This window comes from Oreochromis aureus, linkage group 14 (genome assembly GCF_013358895.1).
Source record: "Oreochromis aureus strain Israel breed Guangdong linkage group 14, ZZ_aureus, whole genome shotgun sequence".
In the NCBI taxonomy this organism is placed as follows: Eukaryota; Metazoa; Chordata; class Actinopteri; order Cichliformes; family Cichlidae; genus Oreochromis; species Oreochromis aureus.
The window spans coordinates 28184737-28205022 of NC_052955.1; the positions used below are offsets into that span (position 1 = coordinate 28184737).

The following is a 20286-nucleotide window of genomic DNA, read 5'->3' on the forward strand; positions in this document are numbered from 1 at the left end:
CAAGAGTTCCTGATGAGTAATAAGATGTTTAAACTGAGGGAGGTGTATAATTCACAAATGGATATAACACTATAAGACTTTAAGAGCAATTATTTGGTGGTTTAAAAATCCGACATTCCAATATATAGGTCAGTGTTTTGTTTTTTCTTACACACACACACACACACACACACACACACACACACACACACACACACACACGAGAACATGAACTAGATCCAACATTTGTTGCGCGTTTTTATTCATTTACTCGCCCAAGTCTGCTCAGATCAGCTGGTTGTTGATCCCTTAGTTACACTGCAATAGGCCTAGGCTGCTAGGGGCTTCCCTAGATGCATTTCTTATTCCCTCACCTCTTACCAATCTATGTGGTTATACACCACTTTGCATTAAATCATTTTTTGTGATTAATCTCTGGCTGATCAACTAATAGAAGGTTTCTTCCTGTTAAAAGGACGTTTTTCCTTCCCACTATCACCAAGTGTTTGCTCATAATGGGTTGCATGATTGTTGGGGTTTTCTCTCTATTATTGAAGGGTCTTTACATTCAATATAAAGCACCTTGAGGTGATTGTTAATTGAATTGAATTGAGATTGTGCTGCGTTGCCAGTAGGGAAGTTGTAGATTGTCCTCTGGTGTACAAACTATGCGACATCAACACTCATAATTTCGACTCCACTTTACTTTTTGAAATTTTTTTTTAACAGTTAATAAATGCAAAGTGATAAATAGCTAATATCTGGTAAATTAGCCAGTCTCTAAATAACACCATTGATGACTAAGAATTTAAAACTACACTCACCAAATACAGTGTCTTTGGCTCCTGCCAGGTGGCATCTCTCAGTCTCCTCGCTATAAAGAAGGCAAATAATGGAGACTAAAAGTTTCACATATGTTTGACATACATTAATAAAGCAGTTTGACATTTTGGGAAAAGCAGTACCATTAATGCTTAAGTGGGAAATAAACAACTTGCAATGCTATAGCAAGGAAAAGCATCAAGTCTGGCTCTCCAAAGGTAGCAAAATCTGAACACAAGCACATCTTGAAAACTCACTAATTACAAAGTTGCACATGTTCTGGTAACCTAAAAGCAATGCAACAGTATTTATTTTCATGTAATTAAAATATAACCCCAAATCCAAAGAAGTTGGGATGTTGTAAAATGTAAATGAAAGCAGAATGCAGTAATATGAGAATCTCATAAACCCAATTCTATTCACAACAGAACATAAATGTTTGAACTGGGAAATTTGACTAGTTCATGAAAACTATGAGCTCAAAAAAACAAAACAAAAAAACCCCCCAGCTGGATGAACATTTTGCAACTAATTAGGCCAATTCCACAAATTGTGGAACAGTTTTATAATATTGTTCCTTTTACTACAGACTTAGAACACCTCATCATCGACAGCACATAATTTCATTGAAAGATTCAAAGAATCTGGAGAAATCTCTGTGCACAAGGACCAAGGCTGAAGATCAATATTGGATGCCTGTGATCTTCAGGCCCTCTACATTAAAAACAGGATGCTGTGTGGAAATCACTGAATGGACTCAGAAGCACTTCCAGATATCGCTGTGAGTTCACCGTGCCATCCGCAAATGCAGGTTAAAACTATCATGTGCAGAAGAAGATGTGTGACATAATCTAGAAATGCTGCTGACCTCTCTGGGCTGAAGCTCATTTAAAATGAACTGAGGCAAAGCCTTTTTGGAAAACATGCATACCTCATCCTGTGAACTAAAGAGAAGGGGGAACCTTCGGCTTGTCATCAGCACTCAGTTCAAAAGCCTGCACGTCTGATGGCATGGGGTTGCATTACTGCCTATGGAACTGGCAGCTTGCACATCTGGAAAAGCACCATCAGTGCTGAAAGGTATACACAGTCTTTAGAGCAACATCCAGATGACAACGTTTTCAGGGAAGGCCTCGCATATTTCAGCAAGAGGATGCTTAACTGCACACTGCCTCTATTACAACAGCATCATAGTAGAGTCCACGTGATGAACTGACCTGAGTGCAGTCCAGAGTTTTCACCAGCTGAAAACTCTGGTGCATGATGAAACCATATGAAAAAAGAAGACTCAGGACTGCTGAACAGCTAGAATCCTCTATCCAGCAGCTGGTCTCTTCAGTTCCCAGATGTTTACAGACTGTTGTTAAAAGAAGAGGAGAGGCTGCAGTGGCAAACATGGCCATTTTATTTTTTTTTTTGGGGGGGGGGGGCATCTTTGACCACCTTTTTTTAAAAAAACGCTACATTTTCTCAGTTTAAACATTGGATGTGTTTTCTATGTTCTGTTGTGAACAAAGTGCGGGTTTATAACATTTGAAAATCACGGAATTATCATATTTTATGAAGCGTGCAAACATTTGTGGAATCAGGATTTCAAAATAAGATTTTTTTTAATCGCACCAAATAAGCATAATTCACTAAATTACGAACCTTTTTGGATATTTTTTAAAAATCTGCACTGTTAACCTGATTATTTACTGTTTAGACAAATGAAACAGAACAGAATAAATGCAGAAAATTCAAAAGGCTTTTGTCTGTTAAACAGAAAATTATTATTTGTTCTGGAATGACGCTTAATATCCTCGTCTAGCATGTCTGAGAGAAAATAATACCTGCAAGCTTTTTGTGTGTATTAAAAATGTCACTGTTGACACACCAGAGACATAATAATGAGAAATACAGCGATAGCAAAAACATACTGGATTACTGTGCTTTGAGAGGGAACATCAGAAAAAGAATCCAGGTCTACCAGGCCTAAGCTAGACGTGCTGCTGGTCCCATTCCTAGGAAGGAAAAAAACAAAACAGCAAAAGTGTCATTTAAATGATGTCTCGAGACATCCAGCACGATCGCTCACTTGTGAAGAGAACAATGTCCAAGCGCAGGGATGCAGGTCATGTTATTAGCTGGTGATTAACATATAAATAGCAGCTGCAGCAGAACTGGGCACTGAAGCTGGGAGAGCTGGTGATTCGGATTTTGTATTTTTTGCCTGGCAGCTGGTCCGTCTGGAAATGGGGATGAGGCATATTTGGAGGCAGTTAGGTGGGGAGGGTGGACAGGCAAGGCCGGCAGCCGTGCCTTTGTGTCACAACATAGATCAGGGATGAGGCAGAGTTAAAGCAGGTAGATGGAGAGGTTGCAGTGTTATGGTGGTGCACACAACTACTCTTGCTCTGAACACAGTACCTTGCTACTTCCTATTAACTCTTGAAACTGCCCAGATCATTGATTGTCCAGTTTGAGAAATTAAATGAGTTTAGTCATTATGGTATACATCTCTTCTTTTTGTTTTAAGGAAAAAGGGGATCTTATACCATAAACTTATTTTAATAGGTGATTAGTTGGGTAAATAAATGAGAATTTGATGAAGCAGAGAATGGTTTAGTGGATGTTATGAGCTGGCCTTTTGATCCGTGATATAAGAGCTCTTGCACCACTGCAGCCTACTGCTGCAGGAGGAGATCTGGCCCTGTATGGCTTTGCAGAGCGAGCTCTTGCCATACACTGCATTAGCAGGTGTGGATACTGGAGCGGCAGGGAGTAAATTGGCATTGGCACGGGAGAACACAGTTAGTAGCAATGGGCCAATGAGAGCGGGGTGAGGGTGTGAGCAGCAGCGTTTGGAGCAGTATCAAAAGAGCAGCGGTTACTGACCCCTCGCTCAGGTGGATAAAACTACTGGTCTCCTCGTGGGGGTCATCTTCAGGGGTTATGTGAGACCAGCTCCCCATGCTCTCTTCACTGCTAGCACTCATAGAACGCTTGTCCCTCTTCACTACTGCAGCCACCGCCACGGCTGTCCTGTCCCTGTCACTGCTGGAGAGAGCAAACCGCAAGATGTCCACAATGTCGGCGGCAATGCTTTGGTCACTTTGGCTACTGTTCCTGCTCCTCTATGCACTACTAATGTTACGCAGACACCCAGTTTTGTTAGTACTAACATCCTTTCTATAAGCCCATATCGGGATCATGTCTTACTGTAAACAGTAACTTTCTACAAATGACAAATGCCTTTGGAGTGTGAAATGATTATTAAAAAGAAAGCTAATTCCTTTAAATATCTTTAATGCATCAGCACACTGCATTTCCCATGGGCACTGTTGGATTTTCAGCTCTTTTTTCCCAGGAGACTGATTAAATTAAGTCATAATCAGATGATTGAGAGCTGCCATCCTCAACAATTCTGCAGGGAAATCAGGTTTTATTGAATAGGCGAGTGACTGACTTGCACTCGCACACAAGGGACAAACACATGCACTCCACTTGTTTCTGGATTACGTGTTTTATCAAGTGAAAAGGAGCTTGTTGTGTGGCCTTTAGCTCTTCCTTTCATTAAGTGATGAACATGACTTATTTTGAGGATACAGCGTTATCAAAAAACACAATAAAACTCTACGTTGAGCTTTCATACATTCCACTTATCGGCTTCTCTTGCACATTAGCGATGCTGCTCATACACTTTAGTGGTGTCATTTGAGTCCAAATGGAAACATGCAGTCTTTGTTACCCCAGAAATGCGAACTAAAAATGTCCTCCTTGACAGTCCTACACTCTGCTGTCTCCCGTGAAAGCCCCCTCAAGACATTTACAGCATTAGAATAAATCTCACCACCATGCTGAGTCCCTGTCTTGCTAAAACGTCAGTCTGGTTTGAATTACTCGTGTATCTGACAATGCAGCCCCCAAATTCTTTGTCATTTCGGCTGTCTCAGTATAATCTCAGTTCCGATTCTATCTATTTCAATATCAGCGAGTGTTTTGTGGTTTGTTATCTTAGTGTGAGTGCAGCTTGTACTGATAAAGGGGACTTCAGCAGCCACTCTGTGGATAAAGGATGAAGCTGCTAAAAGCTTTCTGCACACACAGTACATCACCCAGACAATGTGAGTCACAGCCTAGCCAAACCTGCTAAAATAGATTAGTTCACCCAGTAAATAGATCCTCTGCGTGCCCGCTAAGCTTTGATCAAACTCTATAAATAGCACTGTACACCTGCATTTTATGTGTTTAGTCCAGATTTTCATACTTGATGTTTAAAAATAGGCGAGCACTTTTTTAATTTCTCTCCCTTACTCTTGTCAGAGAGATTGATCTCTACGTTTCACATCCAGTAGATGACTATTCTGCTGCGGGGTTATTAAAGAAAACTCTGCCTGAAGCAGGGGTCGGACTCTCACACAAAAGCCAGCGGTGTAATACCTGCTGCTGTTGGTGGGAGCTCTCTCTTGCTTGGTAGCCGACGTGTCTGAGGATGCTTCTTGATGTCCCCCTGTTCTTTCAGGGTTTGAGAGCATCTCTTCATCTCGCTGATCTCCTTCGATGTGGATCAGCGGCACGTTCCTGGGGCCCCTTATGCAGGCTGAACTGCTGTCGCTTCCTCCGGACCCGATGCTGCCAGCTTGCTCCTGGCTCGACCTACTTCGGCTACAGCGTAGATGGGATTGCTTGAACCCCCTCCTCCTTTCACCAACAGGCATGTGCGCCTGTGGATGTGACACAGGTGCGCCTCCACCTACATCTTGCTGTCCCCCAAGCGCAGATTTGCCAATATCCACTATGTCAGCTGCCAGGCGATTGGCAAACTGCTGCACATGGGGCTGGGAGTCTCCTGCAGCTTCCAAATCAATACTGTCTTCAGGATCAGCGATGATCTTGTTCTTTCTCATCAAAGACTCGATAGAGCTTGACCAGGTCTCATGAATGAGCATATCAGTGATCTGGTCAGTCTTACCCCTCTGATAGAGGCATGAGTCTGACTTGCACAGTCCTGTGGCTGACACAGAGTTGGTGGGGAAGATATTCAGTGTGTCCCCGTGCACATTCCGTGCAAATCCATCAAAAGAGTTCGCTTTTATGGGCGAGTTGACAGTCAGCCGTGAGTCTGAGGAGCGCCGGTCTGGAACCGAAGACTGACGTATACAGAAGGGTGTTCTTAGAGGAGGTGGGAACAGGCTGTTGCTCCACTCTTTAGTCTTTGCAATGCCACATTCTTTGTTTTCCTTATCCATATCCCGAAGCATAAACCTGTAGAACTCCTCTGTGATGCTCTCGGTGCTCGACTGTTTAGACAGGCACGATGACGCCCTGACATTAAGGTGGCCGTTTTTCTTCGATGCGGCCTGCTGTACAGCAGCAGCCAGGATGCTGCTGGCATTCTTCCCTGCATAGTAGTCCAACAGAAGGTCAAAGCCTCTGCCCTCGGTCTCCATCTGGTTAACCATGAACCGAGAGAACTCATCTGTGATGCTCTCGCAGCTGGACTGCTTAGAAATCGAGCTGCCGCGACTCAAGTTCTGACCTAACCGGCTGCCCGGGCCCAGGGTGTTGGGTGTGCCGGATGGGTCCGCGTCTTCTTCTGGAATGCTCTCATAACTGGATGCCTTCCCACGGCTCCACCTCTCACACTGCAGTCTGCTGCGTTGCTGGCCTGTTTTGGAGGTATCCACCACATTGAGTTCAGGGCAGTTCAGGATCCTAGCTGTGACCTCAGAGGCAAAGAGGGCAAATGGGTCCTGCGGTTCGTCAGGGTTGACCGACTCATCTACCACCCGGTTGACCAGCCGCTCCATTAGCTCTGGCTGCTCCTCCGTTTTCCTTTTAATTTCACTTAGGCGCGGCGCCCGATGTTTTCTGGAAGCTGAATTGCTGTTCTGACCCTCTTTTCTCCTCAGCACTGTGCGGCAAGCAGGGATCAAATAGCCCTCAGGGACTTCAGCAGAGGACCCTTTAAGGGCACAGAACCAGGGCTGTTTCCCAGTGGAGTTTTCTAGACAGATTGCTGCAAGTTCTGTGGCCATAGACACCACTGTGGAAGCCAAATCATCAGCATAGCAAGTAATCGGTGTCCTGGACTCTGAGTCTATTCTGAAAGAGTTGAGGGAGGACTGAGGTGTCAGAGAGGCCTGTCTGCTGTCACTGCCTGTCCCCAGTCGACCTCTCCTCTCTGTGAGCGGAACTGGGATTTCACTTAAAGGCTCTCTGATTGCACCACTGCCCTGCTGGCTGTCAGAAAAGTCTTTGGCTGGCAAGGAGGTGGGTTTAGACTGAGTTTGTCTGCACAATGGCTGCTGCTGTTGTTCTTTGATGTTTGCTGCTGAGGACGATGCAATGACATCACCTTCCTCAAGCGCATATTTCTCCTTCAGCCCTGCAACTGTGGATAACTTATCTGTGCAGTGCAGCATGCCGCTTAGATTCTCATTATGCCCAAATAAGCACTGTAATTGGCTTAATGGATCCTTGGCATCCTCCTTGATGTTAGCAGGTTCCTTAACACAAGCATCACCCTCTCGTGTGTCGCGTGACCCTTGGTCACACGTGGAGATGTGGCTGATCTTTTTCTGTGTCAGGCAGAGAATATCAAACAGCAGATTGTTGACACTGTCTTGCAGAAATACCTGAAAGCTTGGTGCCTCCTTCCCGGTACCCTCCAGTTCCTTTTTCTTTTTTGCCTTCTCTAAAGCATGTTTGAACAGACTGTCTGCCACTTCATTTATTAATTCATCCACCTCCCTTTCATCCGTGTAGCTTTTTTTCGAAAACGTAATGCCATCTACTATCTTGTTATGCGTGGTTTCCAGCAGATGGGCCACACTCCTGTAGCCTTGTGGCTGAGTCAGCACCTCAGCTGCTTCCCGATGCAGGACTTCAGCAATGTTGGCACGAAATGCTTCGACGCTGGTTCCCTCTGCCACGCTGCAGTGCAGCGTGAAGGCTGCGGAGGCCTCGGCAGCAGACAGCAGACCGCGGGACGCCGTGTAAATTTCAGCGGGATCTGTGTCCGAATCGCCGCCGTCTCCGGGCTCCTCCATTAAGTCCACAGCTGCGACAGCGCCGGCTACCTGAGCCATGCCACACATAGCTGAGGAGAAGGAGTACTCCCCCTTATCTTCTGGTTCCTGCAGCTCCTCATCGACGTCCTCTTCCGAAGCGGATTCCATGGCGAGCTGTTCTGTTAGCTGCGGGGTAGTAATAGTGCCAATAACATTGGCAGCACAGGCCAAAGCCACCTCTACATGTTTGGATGCGTGTCCGCCGTTGTCGTGGGGAATGTGAGCCTGCGTCTCATTCTGTTGCTTTTCTCCAGTTTTGGTAGCGTGGTCAGGGACCTGGTTCTCCGGCCATTCTGCAGCCCCATCAGAACTGTCTGGGCTCTGAACAATGACAATTTTAGGGAGTTCAAAAGAGCAGGTGCGCTGTTGGGAAGGCTGTTTAGTCTTTGAAGGGCTCTTGAAGTTGGGAGGGCAACTAGAGAGGGACACACTGATGGCTGCCTCTGAGGCAAAGGAGGTTTCATCTTGAGAGAGCCGTATGAAGGCATCCTGCAGTACCGACTCAGCCAGATTGGTGGCGTAGTACCCCGCTGACTCTTTAGTCTGGATGCTGGCTCGCTGATGCCCTTCCTTTTTCACCTCGGCATCCTCCCTGTGCTGATGACGTGCCAGCTGTCCCCGATGACTTGCAAGTCTGACACAGTGTTTCTGTGCAGCTTCTGGCACGCTCTCTCCCAGGTCACCGCTCTCTGGCTCTGTGAACAGACAGGGAAAAAATAAAAGCCGTGGAAAGAGAGAATGACAAATGTCTACACTGATTAGGAAGCAGCACCACCGGTTTCCAAAATGTCACATCAACAGTAGAATATTATCCCGATTTACCCTCCACTGACTGTGTGTGTGTCTCACATTAAATTTTCCCTTAGAGAAAATACATTTGCGAGTGCAACAACAATAATTATAATTTTTACCCTATTCCATCAGCTGAAAACAAACCCTGCCGTACTCACCATTTCTGAAGCCGTCGTCCTCGCTGTCATCTCCCAAGTGTTCTGAGGCGGTCAGGAAGTCTTCCTCTATGGACGAGATGGAGCGATTGGTGTCATCATCGAGGCGCTGTCCAGCCGCTTTGCCCTGCTGACACTGTCGCTCTTTTCCCCACTGCAGGCCGATCAGGAACTTGTTGATCTCAAAGATGATGCTACCAGGCTGTGTGGAGCGTCTCTTCCCCGAACACTGAAGCAGGCACACACCTGTGCATCTCTGCCCGCCCTGAACGCAGCACGGACAAATTTCATGTACACTCACACATACTCAATATATATTGTATCCAAAGGTCTAAAAGTATTAAAAAACCTACTACAGACACAACACATAGGTAAGCACAGTTAACACATATAGTCACAAACTCGACTATAAATCTCTTAAAACATTATAAAGCTCTATTGCCTGTTTTTCTTCCTTATATTTGATACACTGAATTGCTTCGGACCTGCTAATGAAAGTTTAATAGCCTGTGTAGGCTCCTAGGGCTGTTTATTGATTCTCACAGCAGTTTTAAACATTTATTTATTGGATGAGCTTCAAAAAAGGGACCGCAACAGGGGAATTTTTTATTTAGAGACAAATACACCAACAGAAAGGCTTATTAGTTAGCTATGTGTCTGCATGTATTTTTTATTGCTGTTTAAAAATTCAGAGTATGGAATTAAAAAGCCACTTTTTGCTCCTGCAGGTGTGTTTTCTTTACATGCACCTGCTGAACAAATCTGACTCGAACAAAGTCGTATTTGCGTCTGGTGCTGTCTGAGCTGGGTGTGACTGAAAGTGAAAGACTCAAGAATTGGCCGTGTGCATGCATGAATTAAGTGCGAACGCATCCTTTGCATCGAAAAAGTTCAAACCAAATATCTTTTCATCAGACTGGTTATTTTTTTATGGAAATGTTTTACTCTTGATGTTTGCTGCTTTGTATTCAGACATACTTTGAAACCAGTTGTCTGTTACCGGCCCAGTTTTCACATGACTATATTTGGAACACACATATAGACTTTTTTTTGCACAAAAATAAAAGTCAAACCTGAAGTTGGTGTTTGCCAAGATAGCTGTGTGCCTCAAAAGATGAAGACATGCTTTTACTAGACTAAAAATGGAAGAATTGCTCCATAAAACAAATTGACTCCCTCGTGTGGGGTCTTTTTCCCAGCACAAAAGGTTCACATCTAATCACACAGCGCTGCTGTACGAGAACAGCTTGTGCTCTCGGCCAGTCAATCCAAAGGCTGGAAATACTTGTAACGAATAGAAAACCACTACAAACTTACCTGAGCTGAGGGGTGTGGGTGTGCTTGGCAAGCTTCTGTGGCTTCTAATCCACCGAGCAGCAGGATCTCATTTTCTTTCGGCTGGTGGACGGTCAGTAACTCAACAAGCTTTGGCAGGTCCGGAGACAACGATGCCAATTTCTGCAAGACACAATCCAAGCACAGAGACAATACTAGATGATAACAACAAAGCATTTAGTCAAGTCACTTTAAAGCTGAACATAATGTGCTCTCTGCGGTTCCAAGTCAGAGACATAATTATAAAATCCTTCCTGTGAGAGGACTTGAACCATGTGGAACGATCATTGATCGCCCACCACCGCCACCACCAGCTGCAAAAGACTGCAAAATCTGCATATTATCTACACAAATCATCCTTCTAATTCTGGGTAATGATCTTGAATCCATGGCAACTGAGCCAATGCATGTATCATATGTGAAATACAAGGACCAGAGTTCCTGAGAGATGAAAAGTGGAAAGGAAGGAAGGAAGGAAGGAGGAAAAAAAAAAAAAAGAGGGCGCAAGGAGAGAACAAATGAGCGTGGAGGAGAAATCTGCTCACCTTGACGCTTTTGTCATCACGACAGTCAGTGTTCTGTGGGTCCAAATTTACAAAACAGACCTGAGAGTGAAGAAAAAGAGGGCGTCAGGATGACAGGATTTTACAGTAATTTTGAAGTTACTGCACTGCCTGTCCATCAGCTACACTACAGAAGCTGTCTGTTCAGTCCACCACAGTCCAATGCATTGTCATATTGACAGAGGCCTTTCTAAGGAGATGTTCTTGTCTCAGAGGGGCTGGTAGAAGCAGGTGTAAACCAGAAATGATTTTCTTTCCCCACGTCTCTCCTCTTCCGCTTTTCCTCTTCAGCTGTCTCGACGCTTTCACAGCATGTCTGTCACAGTCCCTGTCTTTCCTTCCCTGCTGGTCTCGCGTTCCCTCGGCTCTGACTGCAGGTTTAATGGTCTGTGATGGAGTTATCATGTCAGTGCTGGGACCCCGGGACTGTCCAATAGCTGCTGTTTGATTCTGCAGCACACTGTCCTGTGTGGCTAAATGAATACAGCTCAGCTGCAACAGCATTGGAAGGGGAGTGCAGTTCACCTTGAGTAGTACCCCTACTCAATATGAATGTGCAGCGTGCTTCGAAGTGCCTTGGGCAGAGCGATATGTTTGCAATGCAATCACGATTTCAGGATGTTTCAGGATGCACTGCTGCCTGACAGTTTCTGTGAATCTTTTCAGGTTTTCTACATCTCTGCAAAATGTGACATAATTTAAAAAAAAAAAAAAAATCTGATAATAATTTAAGAGAAGGAAATTATAGATACTCAGAAAGTGAGTATTACATATCTGTCATTGTTAATGGAAAGTATGAAAACATTCAGAAATAGCAAGGTGAAATTAGAACCAGGAGTTTTCAGTTATTGGCCTGATGTGATTGGCTGTTCCGTTTCTGTTTAACGGACATGTATATATGAGTGCATTACTGTAATAACTATCATAACAAAGGCAATTTCAGAGCAATAGAATGAAGGAAATTCAAGAGGAGGGTGACCCCGCGCTTGATCGACAAAAGCCACTTGAAGAAAAAGGTGTGCAATAGCCTGGGAGGTCACAAAGGAATCCAGGGAGGCAGTTCTTGTTGACTCTTGCTCTGCATGTCCTCCTTGCAGCCCTGCATGGAAAACATGCTGCTCTCCAGACAGAATCCTCCAGCCTGTCTGCAGTTTGCATTTAAAGGTCATGGTGGCAAGCCAGAGGATTGTTAAAAAATGTCTTGTGGATGGATGCGACAAAAAAAAAAATCCTCCAAACAGGTTATGTTTGGAGAAGGGGAAACCTGGTTATGTCTGTGCCATGCGTTGGGCTGTCTGCGCTACATCTCGGTCAGGGCTGCTCGCCACGATTGATGGAACAATGAATTCTGAATCGTAGCAGCAAACTCTAAATGAAAATGTCAGGATATGAATTGAAGCAATAGAGAAAGTGGGTCATGCGGCAAACAGCCGCCCTGAGGACGCGAGTGGTTTTATAGAAGATAAGGGGGATAAAGTTAACGTTTTGTAACGTGACCGTAATCAAACAGAAATTGCATAAAAGGACCTGAGGGAAGCAGCTCGAGTGAGGAAATCTACCAACATCCTACAGCTGAAGCTGTACAGTGAGCTGTTTTATACAGAGAACAAGCCAAAAACTCCAACAAAGGACTGATTCACAGTTACTGGACATATTCAGTTGCACCTATTGTTGGATTAGGCGGTGGAACCAAATACTGAAACACAAGGTTTGCATATTTTGTGTCCTCACAAATCACTGTGGGATTGTAGATAACAGAAAAACGAATAACCAAATCTAGTTTGCTCTCATTTTTTAAAAATTTGGCTCTTGTTGTTGATTTTTTTAGGATCATGAAAGGTCACAATGTCTAACATCTAAATGTTAGCACACTGTTGGTTGCTCATGAAATTTAGTCATTCTTAGTTACTGTGGCATCCTCTCTTCTCTCAGTGAATTCAGGGGGGGATACCGCTAGCTCTCCCTTTCACTCCCGCCACCTGCACGTCTGCTCTACCTGCTGATATCTAACCCCATTCTTTCCTCTACAGACCTGCAAAAACAATATAGATTCAAATAACCACATTTTGACGCCCATCACCGTTTGAAATGATTTCCCTTGAACCTCCTGAGGTGTGCCTGGCGTATGCTGCTAGGCTTTTAAACAGCAGTTGTGAAACGGCACACATACCTCACGACTTTCATCTTTTCCTCATTTATCTGTGTTTGCTTAAAGAAGATCTAGTCCCAGAAAACCGTGTCAAAGTATAGAAGCCGCAACAGATCCACATGTATTTTTTGGGTGATTTTGGGGGGAAATCATGTCACATTTTCTAGCTGCAGATGTTAAAGTGAAGCAACAACTGCTGCGATAAATAGGCCAATGTACTCATGAGTTTATATTCCAACATGAGGATTTGCTTCTGCTCTTTTTCCCCATCTCTAAACCACAGTCAGGGCTTCTTCATCAAAGAAAATGGTAGGGTTAAAAGAAAGGAACAGGAGACTGGTAACTTTCAAAGAAAGGGCAGTGACAAAAAACACAGATGGAAGCAGTCAAAATATCCTTCAGCCAAAAGGATAATGTGACACATTCAGTAAGGCCAATTCCCTCAACTTCAATCTGCTATCCGCCAGTCAAACAATGTTTTCCAAACTATGAAGGCTAATAGGAGGAAAAATGCTGCTCGAAAACAGATGCAGCCAAACAGAAAAGATGTGAAGTCAATGGCAGCTGACAATGACAGAATCTATGAAAAGTCTCTACAGTCGCACCCCGATGAGGACTGGATTTTTATTTAATTATGGACGGATGGATATTTAGTCATTCATTTATGTTTGTCCGGTGCCCTTCATGGGCCGCACGTGTCACCTATAACACTCCTTTGCTGGCTCTCTATCAAAATAATCAGAGCAATCTGATCAGCGAGGCATGAAAGCAGTTTGCCGATTTGCTCGTCTTTTCAGATCAGTTTACAGAGCGTGATGACGACCTTTTCTGTTGTCACAATTGCCGTTAAATGCCAGTGAGATACACATCAGGCATTAGATTACACACCAGTACAAAAATATTTCCACATGCTGAATCTAATCTGATCCAAAAAGGGGGGCTGATAATTGATTTTTTAACTGCTTTCACTGCGTTTAGTTTTGTGTCTGCAGTTTTTCACTTCCCGTCCACTTGCTCATCGCAGGATGAACAGCCGGTTCTGTTCCCTTGCTTATGAACGTCTCAGCAGTATTCGCTTGTGCTGATTATTTGGAAACGTTCCCAGAGAAAGCCACCACGACATCTCCCCCCGTCTACCAACACGTCGCCTGCGCACAACCCACAGGCAGAACAAAGCGAGCGATCCTGACTCGTGACCTTGAGAGGGGACTGAAGCAATTTAACACTATCAGACGGTGAGAGTTGAGAGGAGGTTGTTCTACATTTGGGAAAGGAGAGGACCATTCAGTCGTCTCATGGTGACGCAAGCGCAGGGACATGCTCTGATTCTATCAGACATAGTGGACAACATGCAGGTGCGTCAGCCCGTCTCTGAAGGACTGACCAGGTGGGTGAGATAAAGAGAAAATGGTTTGATGTTAGAACCTGATGAAGAATAATGGGCTCCAGTTTTGAGCAACAGCCAGTAGTAAGAGGTTATAAGCTTTGACTTATATTTTATATCAGTAGTTACATTATGGTTTCATATGTAGTGTTTACACATTTTCTTTAAAAGTCAAAGATCCCCAGTTTGAACCTGGGAGGAGATACAAACCTATTTGTTGTTGCGTCAGGAACGACATGTGTACAAATCTCTTAACTCAAATATGCAGCGCTGCCTGCTGCGGTGAAGCTCTGATTAACGGATAAAAGTAGCTTATCGCTAATTATATTCATTTTCTAAGTGAAGTTCATAGTTAAAGTTCCACTAACTGATGGAGCCAGCAGTAACCAACCTTGGATATGCTGACATTTACAATAATCACCTTCGAGGTGGTTTATTGAGCCCGCCGAGCAGCCGCAGAGCATATTAACACTCATTTGGAGTGTCTGACCACCTCATGAGTCTTAGATCAATACTCCCTCTCCGTCTGAGATTTGACTGCTGCTTTCAGCTGATTGCTACCTACCAAACTGAACCAGAAGCAACACAGTGAAAGCAACGGGAGCGTTCAGAAAACAAAAAGCCAAAGGGGTTCATTTCTATCAAACAGCTGTTTCACAGAAAGTAACAGTGTGATTTAAGAGTATTGTGAAAATAATGAATTCATTGTAAATTTTAATAAGGGTGTGCGCGTCTACACGCAGGTTTGTGTTCGTGTCAGAAGTCTGGCTAGGACCTGCTGTTGAGCGTCTCCCCACGCTTTCTTGCTTCACTAGGTGCTCAACCCGTGAAAATTTACAGCTGTGCTCGGCTTCAGCCCAGGCGGTCAGCGTGGGAACTCAGGGTGACTCTGACCACCTGTGCTGACAGACCACTAAAACCAAAACGGTCAGAGATGACCTTTACTAGAGAAGGAAAACAAATTTCAGTTTTACCATCGAGTTTGGGTGCTAGATGTCCGCGCCATTGTTTTAACAGACTTGAAGGAAAAACAAGTCAGATACTGAACTTTGAAGCCAAACGTGTTAAATTGTGCATTTATTTTCAGAATTAACCCTCGTGAAATGTTTGATACTGCTTAACAAGCAAGCGGACCACTGGCTATTTTGGGGGCTTTTTTATGATGTAGCTGATCAGAGATGACATTTTTCTTTTATTTAACCTTTACACAGGTAGTCCCATTTAGACTAAATGTCTCATTTACAGAGAACTGTTTGATGATCACTAGCATAACATATCACCCCTCTATTTTGAGCCTATATGAATATATAGTGTGTGAATGTGCAGAGGACTGCCCGATACAGATGAAATAAATGTTAAACAGAATATTCGTCAACATGCTGAAATTGTCCGCAGGGCAATTGTACAGTTTTAGCTTCTGTATGATACAGTTAGATTTATAGTGCGCGCCCATCTATGACCCCAACTCTGCAGGCATGCACACATCCTGCACAGGGGTACAATTGTCCTGACTTATTTATGCATAAAATCCTATTTAGCCAAACTGTCAAGCAAGCACATTTCTTTCTTTGTACCAGTGCGCACACACACACACACACACACACACACACACACACACAAAACAGAGCCTTTACGGATAGAGTTTCAATACAACATTATGTGCACAGACATGGTCAATATAAGAAATCATTACAAACATTCTGCGTCCTTTGTCCATCAAAGCCTCATTCCTCCAAAGCAGCCCCCCTCTCTACTCTCTACTCTGATCCTCCTACACACAGCTGCTGCTCTTGGTTCTGCTGTCTCCTCTTTTTCCTTTAAGAGTGGCTCTTTTTTTCCTCGTGCCTTAAAATACATATATCCTGAACATTTAACCCTATTTACGCTTTCTCCTCATCTTTTCCCCCCCAAAAATAACAATAAATTCCAGAAACGTGAACTAATTACTGAAATAATACTACATAAACAATAGTAATTGTCAGACATTTACTTTGGTCTTTTTATGCAGTTGTCCTGCAGGTATATTTTGCATGTCCTATGTTTCCACTGGCGGTGTAATTAAACAAAAAAGGAAACACATGGACATGGTCCCAAGCTTCCTTTATTTCTTTCTTGTAATGTGTTTTGACTTATCTCGGTAGCTGGCAACTTTAATTATAATCCATTTTAAGTGTAAGTGAATGCAAACTAAGTTTTTGAGGGAGGGGGGAGAACATCAAGGCTCAGTGGCTCTGCCATATTAATTTTGCAAGCTACACTGTGCTGGTGTTGAGCCCAGACAGGCATGCTGTTCACACAGACTGATGATTATAAACAGCCTGAAATTGTGGTCGTACATTTAAGTACCTGCTGATAAAATGCGTAACATCAGCTGTCCACGAGGCCTAAAAGGAAAAGACCACATGCTGCAAACTGAGACTGGCCAGGCTTAGTCGCTTCTTATTTGATATATCTGATCAAATATAGCTTTAAAGTAAAAAACAAACAAAGCAACAACATGTACTATTCTCAAATCCAGGTGTGAAAATGAAGTTAAAATTTTAAACAGCTGTGCCTTTCTATTGCTGAATCACACAGCGTTATACCGTCACCGCTTGGCAGTGAGCTGCTGAATTTAAAAGTATGCTACATACAATGTTGTGAAAAAGTATTTGTTCGCTTGCCACTTACATGTTTCAGCTCAAACAAATTTACTTGAGTAATAACTTGAGTAAATACAAAATTCAGTTTTTAAATTATGATTTCATTTATTGAGATGAAAAAAAAAAATAACCAAAAACCCACTGTGTGTGTGTGTGTGTGTGTGTGTATATATAAAAAGGCTAGCTGCTAGCTTTCCACACCCAGGCCTGATTACTGCCAGACCTGTTGAATCATGGAATTCTTTAAATAGAACCTGACAAAGTGAATAGACTCAAAAATCTCAAAAGGCATGATCTAAAGAAACAGATGAATAACAAAGCTGACATCTATCAGTCTGGAAAAAGTTGTCTGGAGGCTTTGGGACTCCGGTGAACCACACTGAGAGCCATTATCCTCAAATGAAGAAAACTTGGAACAGTGATGAACCTTCCCAGGAGTGGGTGGTCTACCAAAATTACTCCAGGAGTGCATCGATAATTCATCCAGGAGGTCACAAAAGAAGCCTGAACAACATTGAGGAACTGCAGAACTCACGTATCACAGTTAAGGTCAAAGTTCATGTTTCAACAATAAAGAGACTCGGCAAAAATGGCTTCCAACAGAGAGTTCCAAGGAGAAAAACAAAGACCCGTCTCACATTTGCCAGAAAGCATCTTGATGATCCCCAAGACTGACGAGGCAACCCCTGAAGCTTTTGGAAGGTTTGAGTCCCGGTGCATCATCATACCAACAGACAAACATGGTTCTGGGGTTGCTTTGCTGCTTTAAAACCTGGGCAATGGGCTGTAATTCATGGAACCATGAATTCTGCTCGCTACCAGAAAATGGGGAAACCCTCCAATGTGGCTGAATTAAAACCACTGCCAGTCATCACAAAATGTTTTGACTGCAGTTCTTGCTGCCAAGATTGGCACAACCAGTCATTAGGTTTAGAGGACAAGGACAGGACAATGCTCTTTTACACAGGGCAAGTAGGTTTGTGTAGCTTTCTTTTCTCAGGTTAATGTCTAATGTCAAAATCTGTTTGATGATCTGAAACATTTAAGCATGACTAAGAAATCAGAAAGGCGACAAATACAGCTGTTGTGTCACCACATACGTCTGCTGGGTTGACAAATGTATACATTCACCAAAGGGTCAGAAATTTATCAGTAAATACAGGTGGAAACATATCAGTAGGATCGTCTAAGTGACCTCAAACCTTAAAGGACTGAGGTGAAAATGACTAAGAGTAGGTTACAGGTCTCTGAAGGCCCCAAGTAGGTGACGCTTCAGTTTTTGAAACGCTTACATTCAATTGTGTCTACACATTTGGAGAAGTGCTGAGATGAGTTAACAACAGTTTATCACAAAGTTTGCAATGCAAAGAATGATTTGGCTTTATCACTGGATGAGAGTGCGTAGGAAGTTAATCAATGCTATTTCTATTTACATCTGTTGTACAGTTACACTCCCATTTCCTCTCTCCAGAAATGTAATCCTATTATCACCAACCCCAAATCCCTTCTGGTACGCAGCCACAGAAACACAGTAGTCATACTAATATTAAGCCTGTTAAATAACATGTTACAGTAAATGTAAGTGCTTTGAAGCAACTTTATCATTATTAGCCATTATTTTCATATTTTTATATATATATTTTTTTCTCCTCCACTGCTTTTACTATCTCTATTGTCACCTTGCTAGGCTAAGAGAAACGTGTGTGTCCAGGTTCAAAATGCATTGTTTTAAATTTGCAAAGTCAGTGTGCTAAAGCCAACGCAAGATATTAAGCCAGTGCATAAAATTACACACCTCCCAAATGTGTTACTGCACATTAGGCTGGCTTCCAGCTCCAGAGACCGCTACATATCACCTAAACAAGACCACGTCCAAGCTACACGTTTAACTAAGACTATACGATCAATATTAAATAAACATGCACTAAAAACTAGATTTCAAACACACTATGGATTAAGAATGGTATGTCGCTCTAGTCTATGTGCGTTTGAAGGCAGGTGAGCGAATACTTTTGGAAATACAGTGTCTCTCAAACCAATTTGGGAAGAGGGAGGGAAATAAATCTTGGATGCCTCTGCACTGTGGCCCCCGAGCAGACAAATTCATCTTTGCCTCAACTATAAATATTCAGACTTAGTGACACACAATCTAATATAAAGAAAAAAATAGGAGGACTTTAGACCACAGCTTTGCACCATAGGCAAAAATCTGTCAAAAAGAGGGACAGTCTAAAGAAGAAACTGCGAGAAGTGGTTTAAGTCTTGGATGAAGGAGGAGGTTTAGTTTCCTGCTCCGATCCTGCTCTAAGTCAGCGCTGCTGCCGTGGCCGATGGCATATTTATTCTGTTTCCCCCCCTTCTCTCTCTGCCAGGAAGGGAAAGGTCAGGACACGACACACTACCCAAGTGTGAAGTGTTTGAGTCTCGTGATGAATAGGTCATTTTCCTACATGGACTGCAGTTCAAAGGGGAAGATGGATGGAGAGAGGAATGGAAAGTGTTCGGCAGAGGCTCTGAAGGCTAACTTAAACTTCTCGTGGCAGTTTGGGAAACACATTTCCTGCATGTGAAAACAAGTGCCAACATTAGTTTAAATATATGGACTTCTGTTCTCTCTAATTCTTCTTTTATTGCTCGAGTTTTATGAACAGCTTAGTTTTAAATCATGTAGGTAAATAAACGTAAGTAGCAGAAAGAACAATAGAAATTCGCAGAGGTTAAGCAACAATTTGCCTCGCAAATGAGACAAAAATTAGGTGGCGCATTTCTCTTCAAAACGCTCATCTTGTCAGAGCACTCAGGGGTGCGATGAAATTCAGTGTGACTATCGCGGCAACATGACACTTCTCTGTGACTTCATGCATTAAAACATGAGTGAATGATCAAAGGTGACAACGCGATGCAGCCAGAGGTGGATTATGGAGCGAAACACAGAAAATCCAGAGCTTTTATCTTTTATTTAGCTCACAGTTTTTGGCCTTCCACACTCATTATTTTAGACTACTCCTGTTCCTAAACACACAAACACTGATGCTTTTCCCCCCCTTTCCCTTACTCAAGCGATCATTCCTTAGAAAACTTAACCTAATAGACTGGTTGGCCTTTGGATATCAAGGTTTAAACTGTACCTATATTTGTATATAAAAGTACATTTTCATCCCTGTGCTTCTTTTATGGTGGCATCAACTGTAAACTCCAGTTTGACTGATTCTCTGTGCAAGCTGCGGAAAAGCTGAACGGCGAATTGAGAGTCACGAGAGCGATTTGTCATGTTGAAGTCCGAGAGCGTTGCTCCAAGGGGACGGGCCTCATCTGTTTGCAGTCGTATTAACGTTTTCCTCTGATTCATAGAAAACAGTAGAGTAAAGAAAACAAATGGCCATTGTCTTATTTATACAGAAACTGAAGAT

The 20286-nt window shown here is 43.3% G+C and overlaps 1 protein-coding gene across 4 annotated transcripts in view; it reads right to left on the minus strand.

Annotated features, from left to right (window-relative positions):
- Nucleotides 1-20286, minus strand: part of LOC116330330 (SPHK1 interactor, AKAP domain containing) — a 55566-nt gene that overhangs the window by 1877 nt on the left and 33403 nt on the right. For all 4 annotated transcript variants that reach the window (XM_039598257.1, XM_039598255.1, XM_039598258.1 and 1 more), the window contains 6 exons: nucleotides 10684-10743; nucleotides 10121-10261; nucleotides 8807-9068; nucleotides 5224-8551; nucleotides 2721-2804; nucleotides 804-853 (listed from right to left, as the gene is read on the minus strand). In XM_039598257.1, the coding sequence (XP_039454191.1) occupies nucleotides 804-853; nucleotides 2721-2804; nucleotides 5224-8551; nucleotides 8807-9068; nucleotides 10121-10261; nucleotides 10684-10743 (3925 nt within the window). The remainder of the gene's footprint in view (nucleotides 1-803; nucleotides 854-2720; nucleotides 2805-5223; nucleotides 8552-8806; nucleotides 9069-10120; nucleotides 10262-10683; nucleotides 10744-20286) is intronic.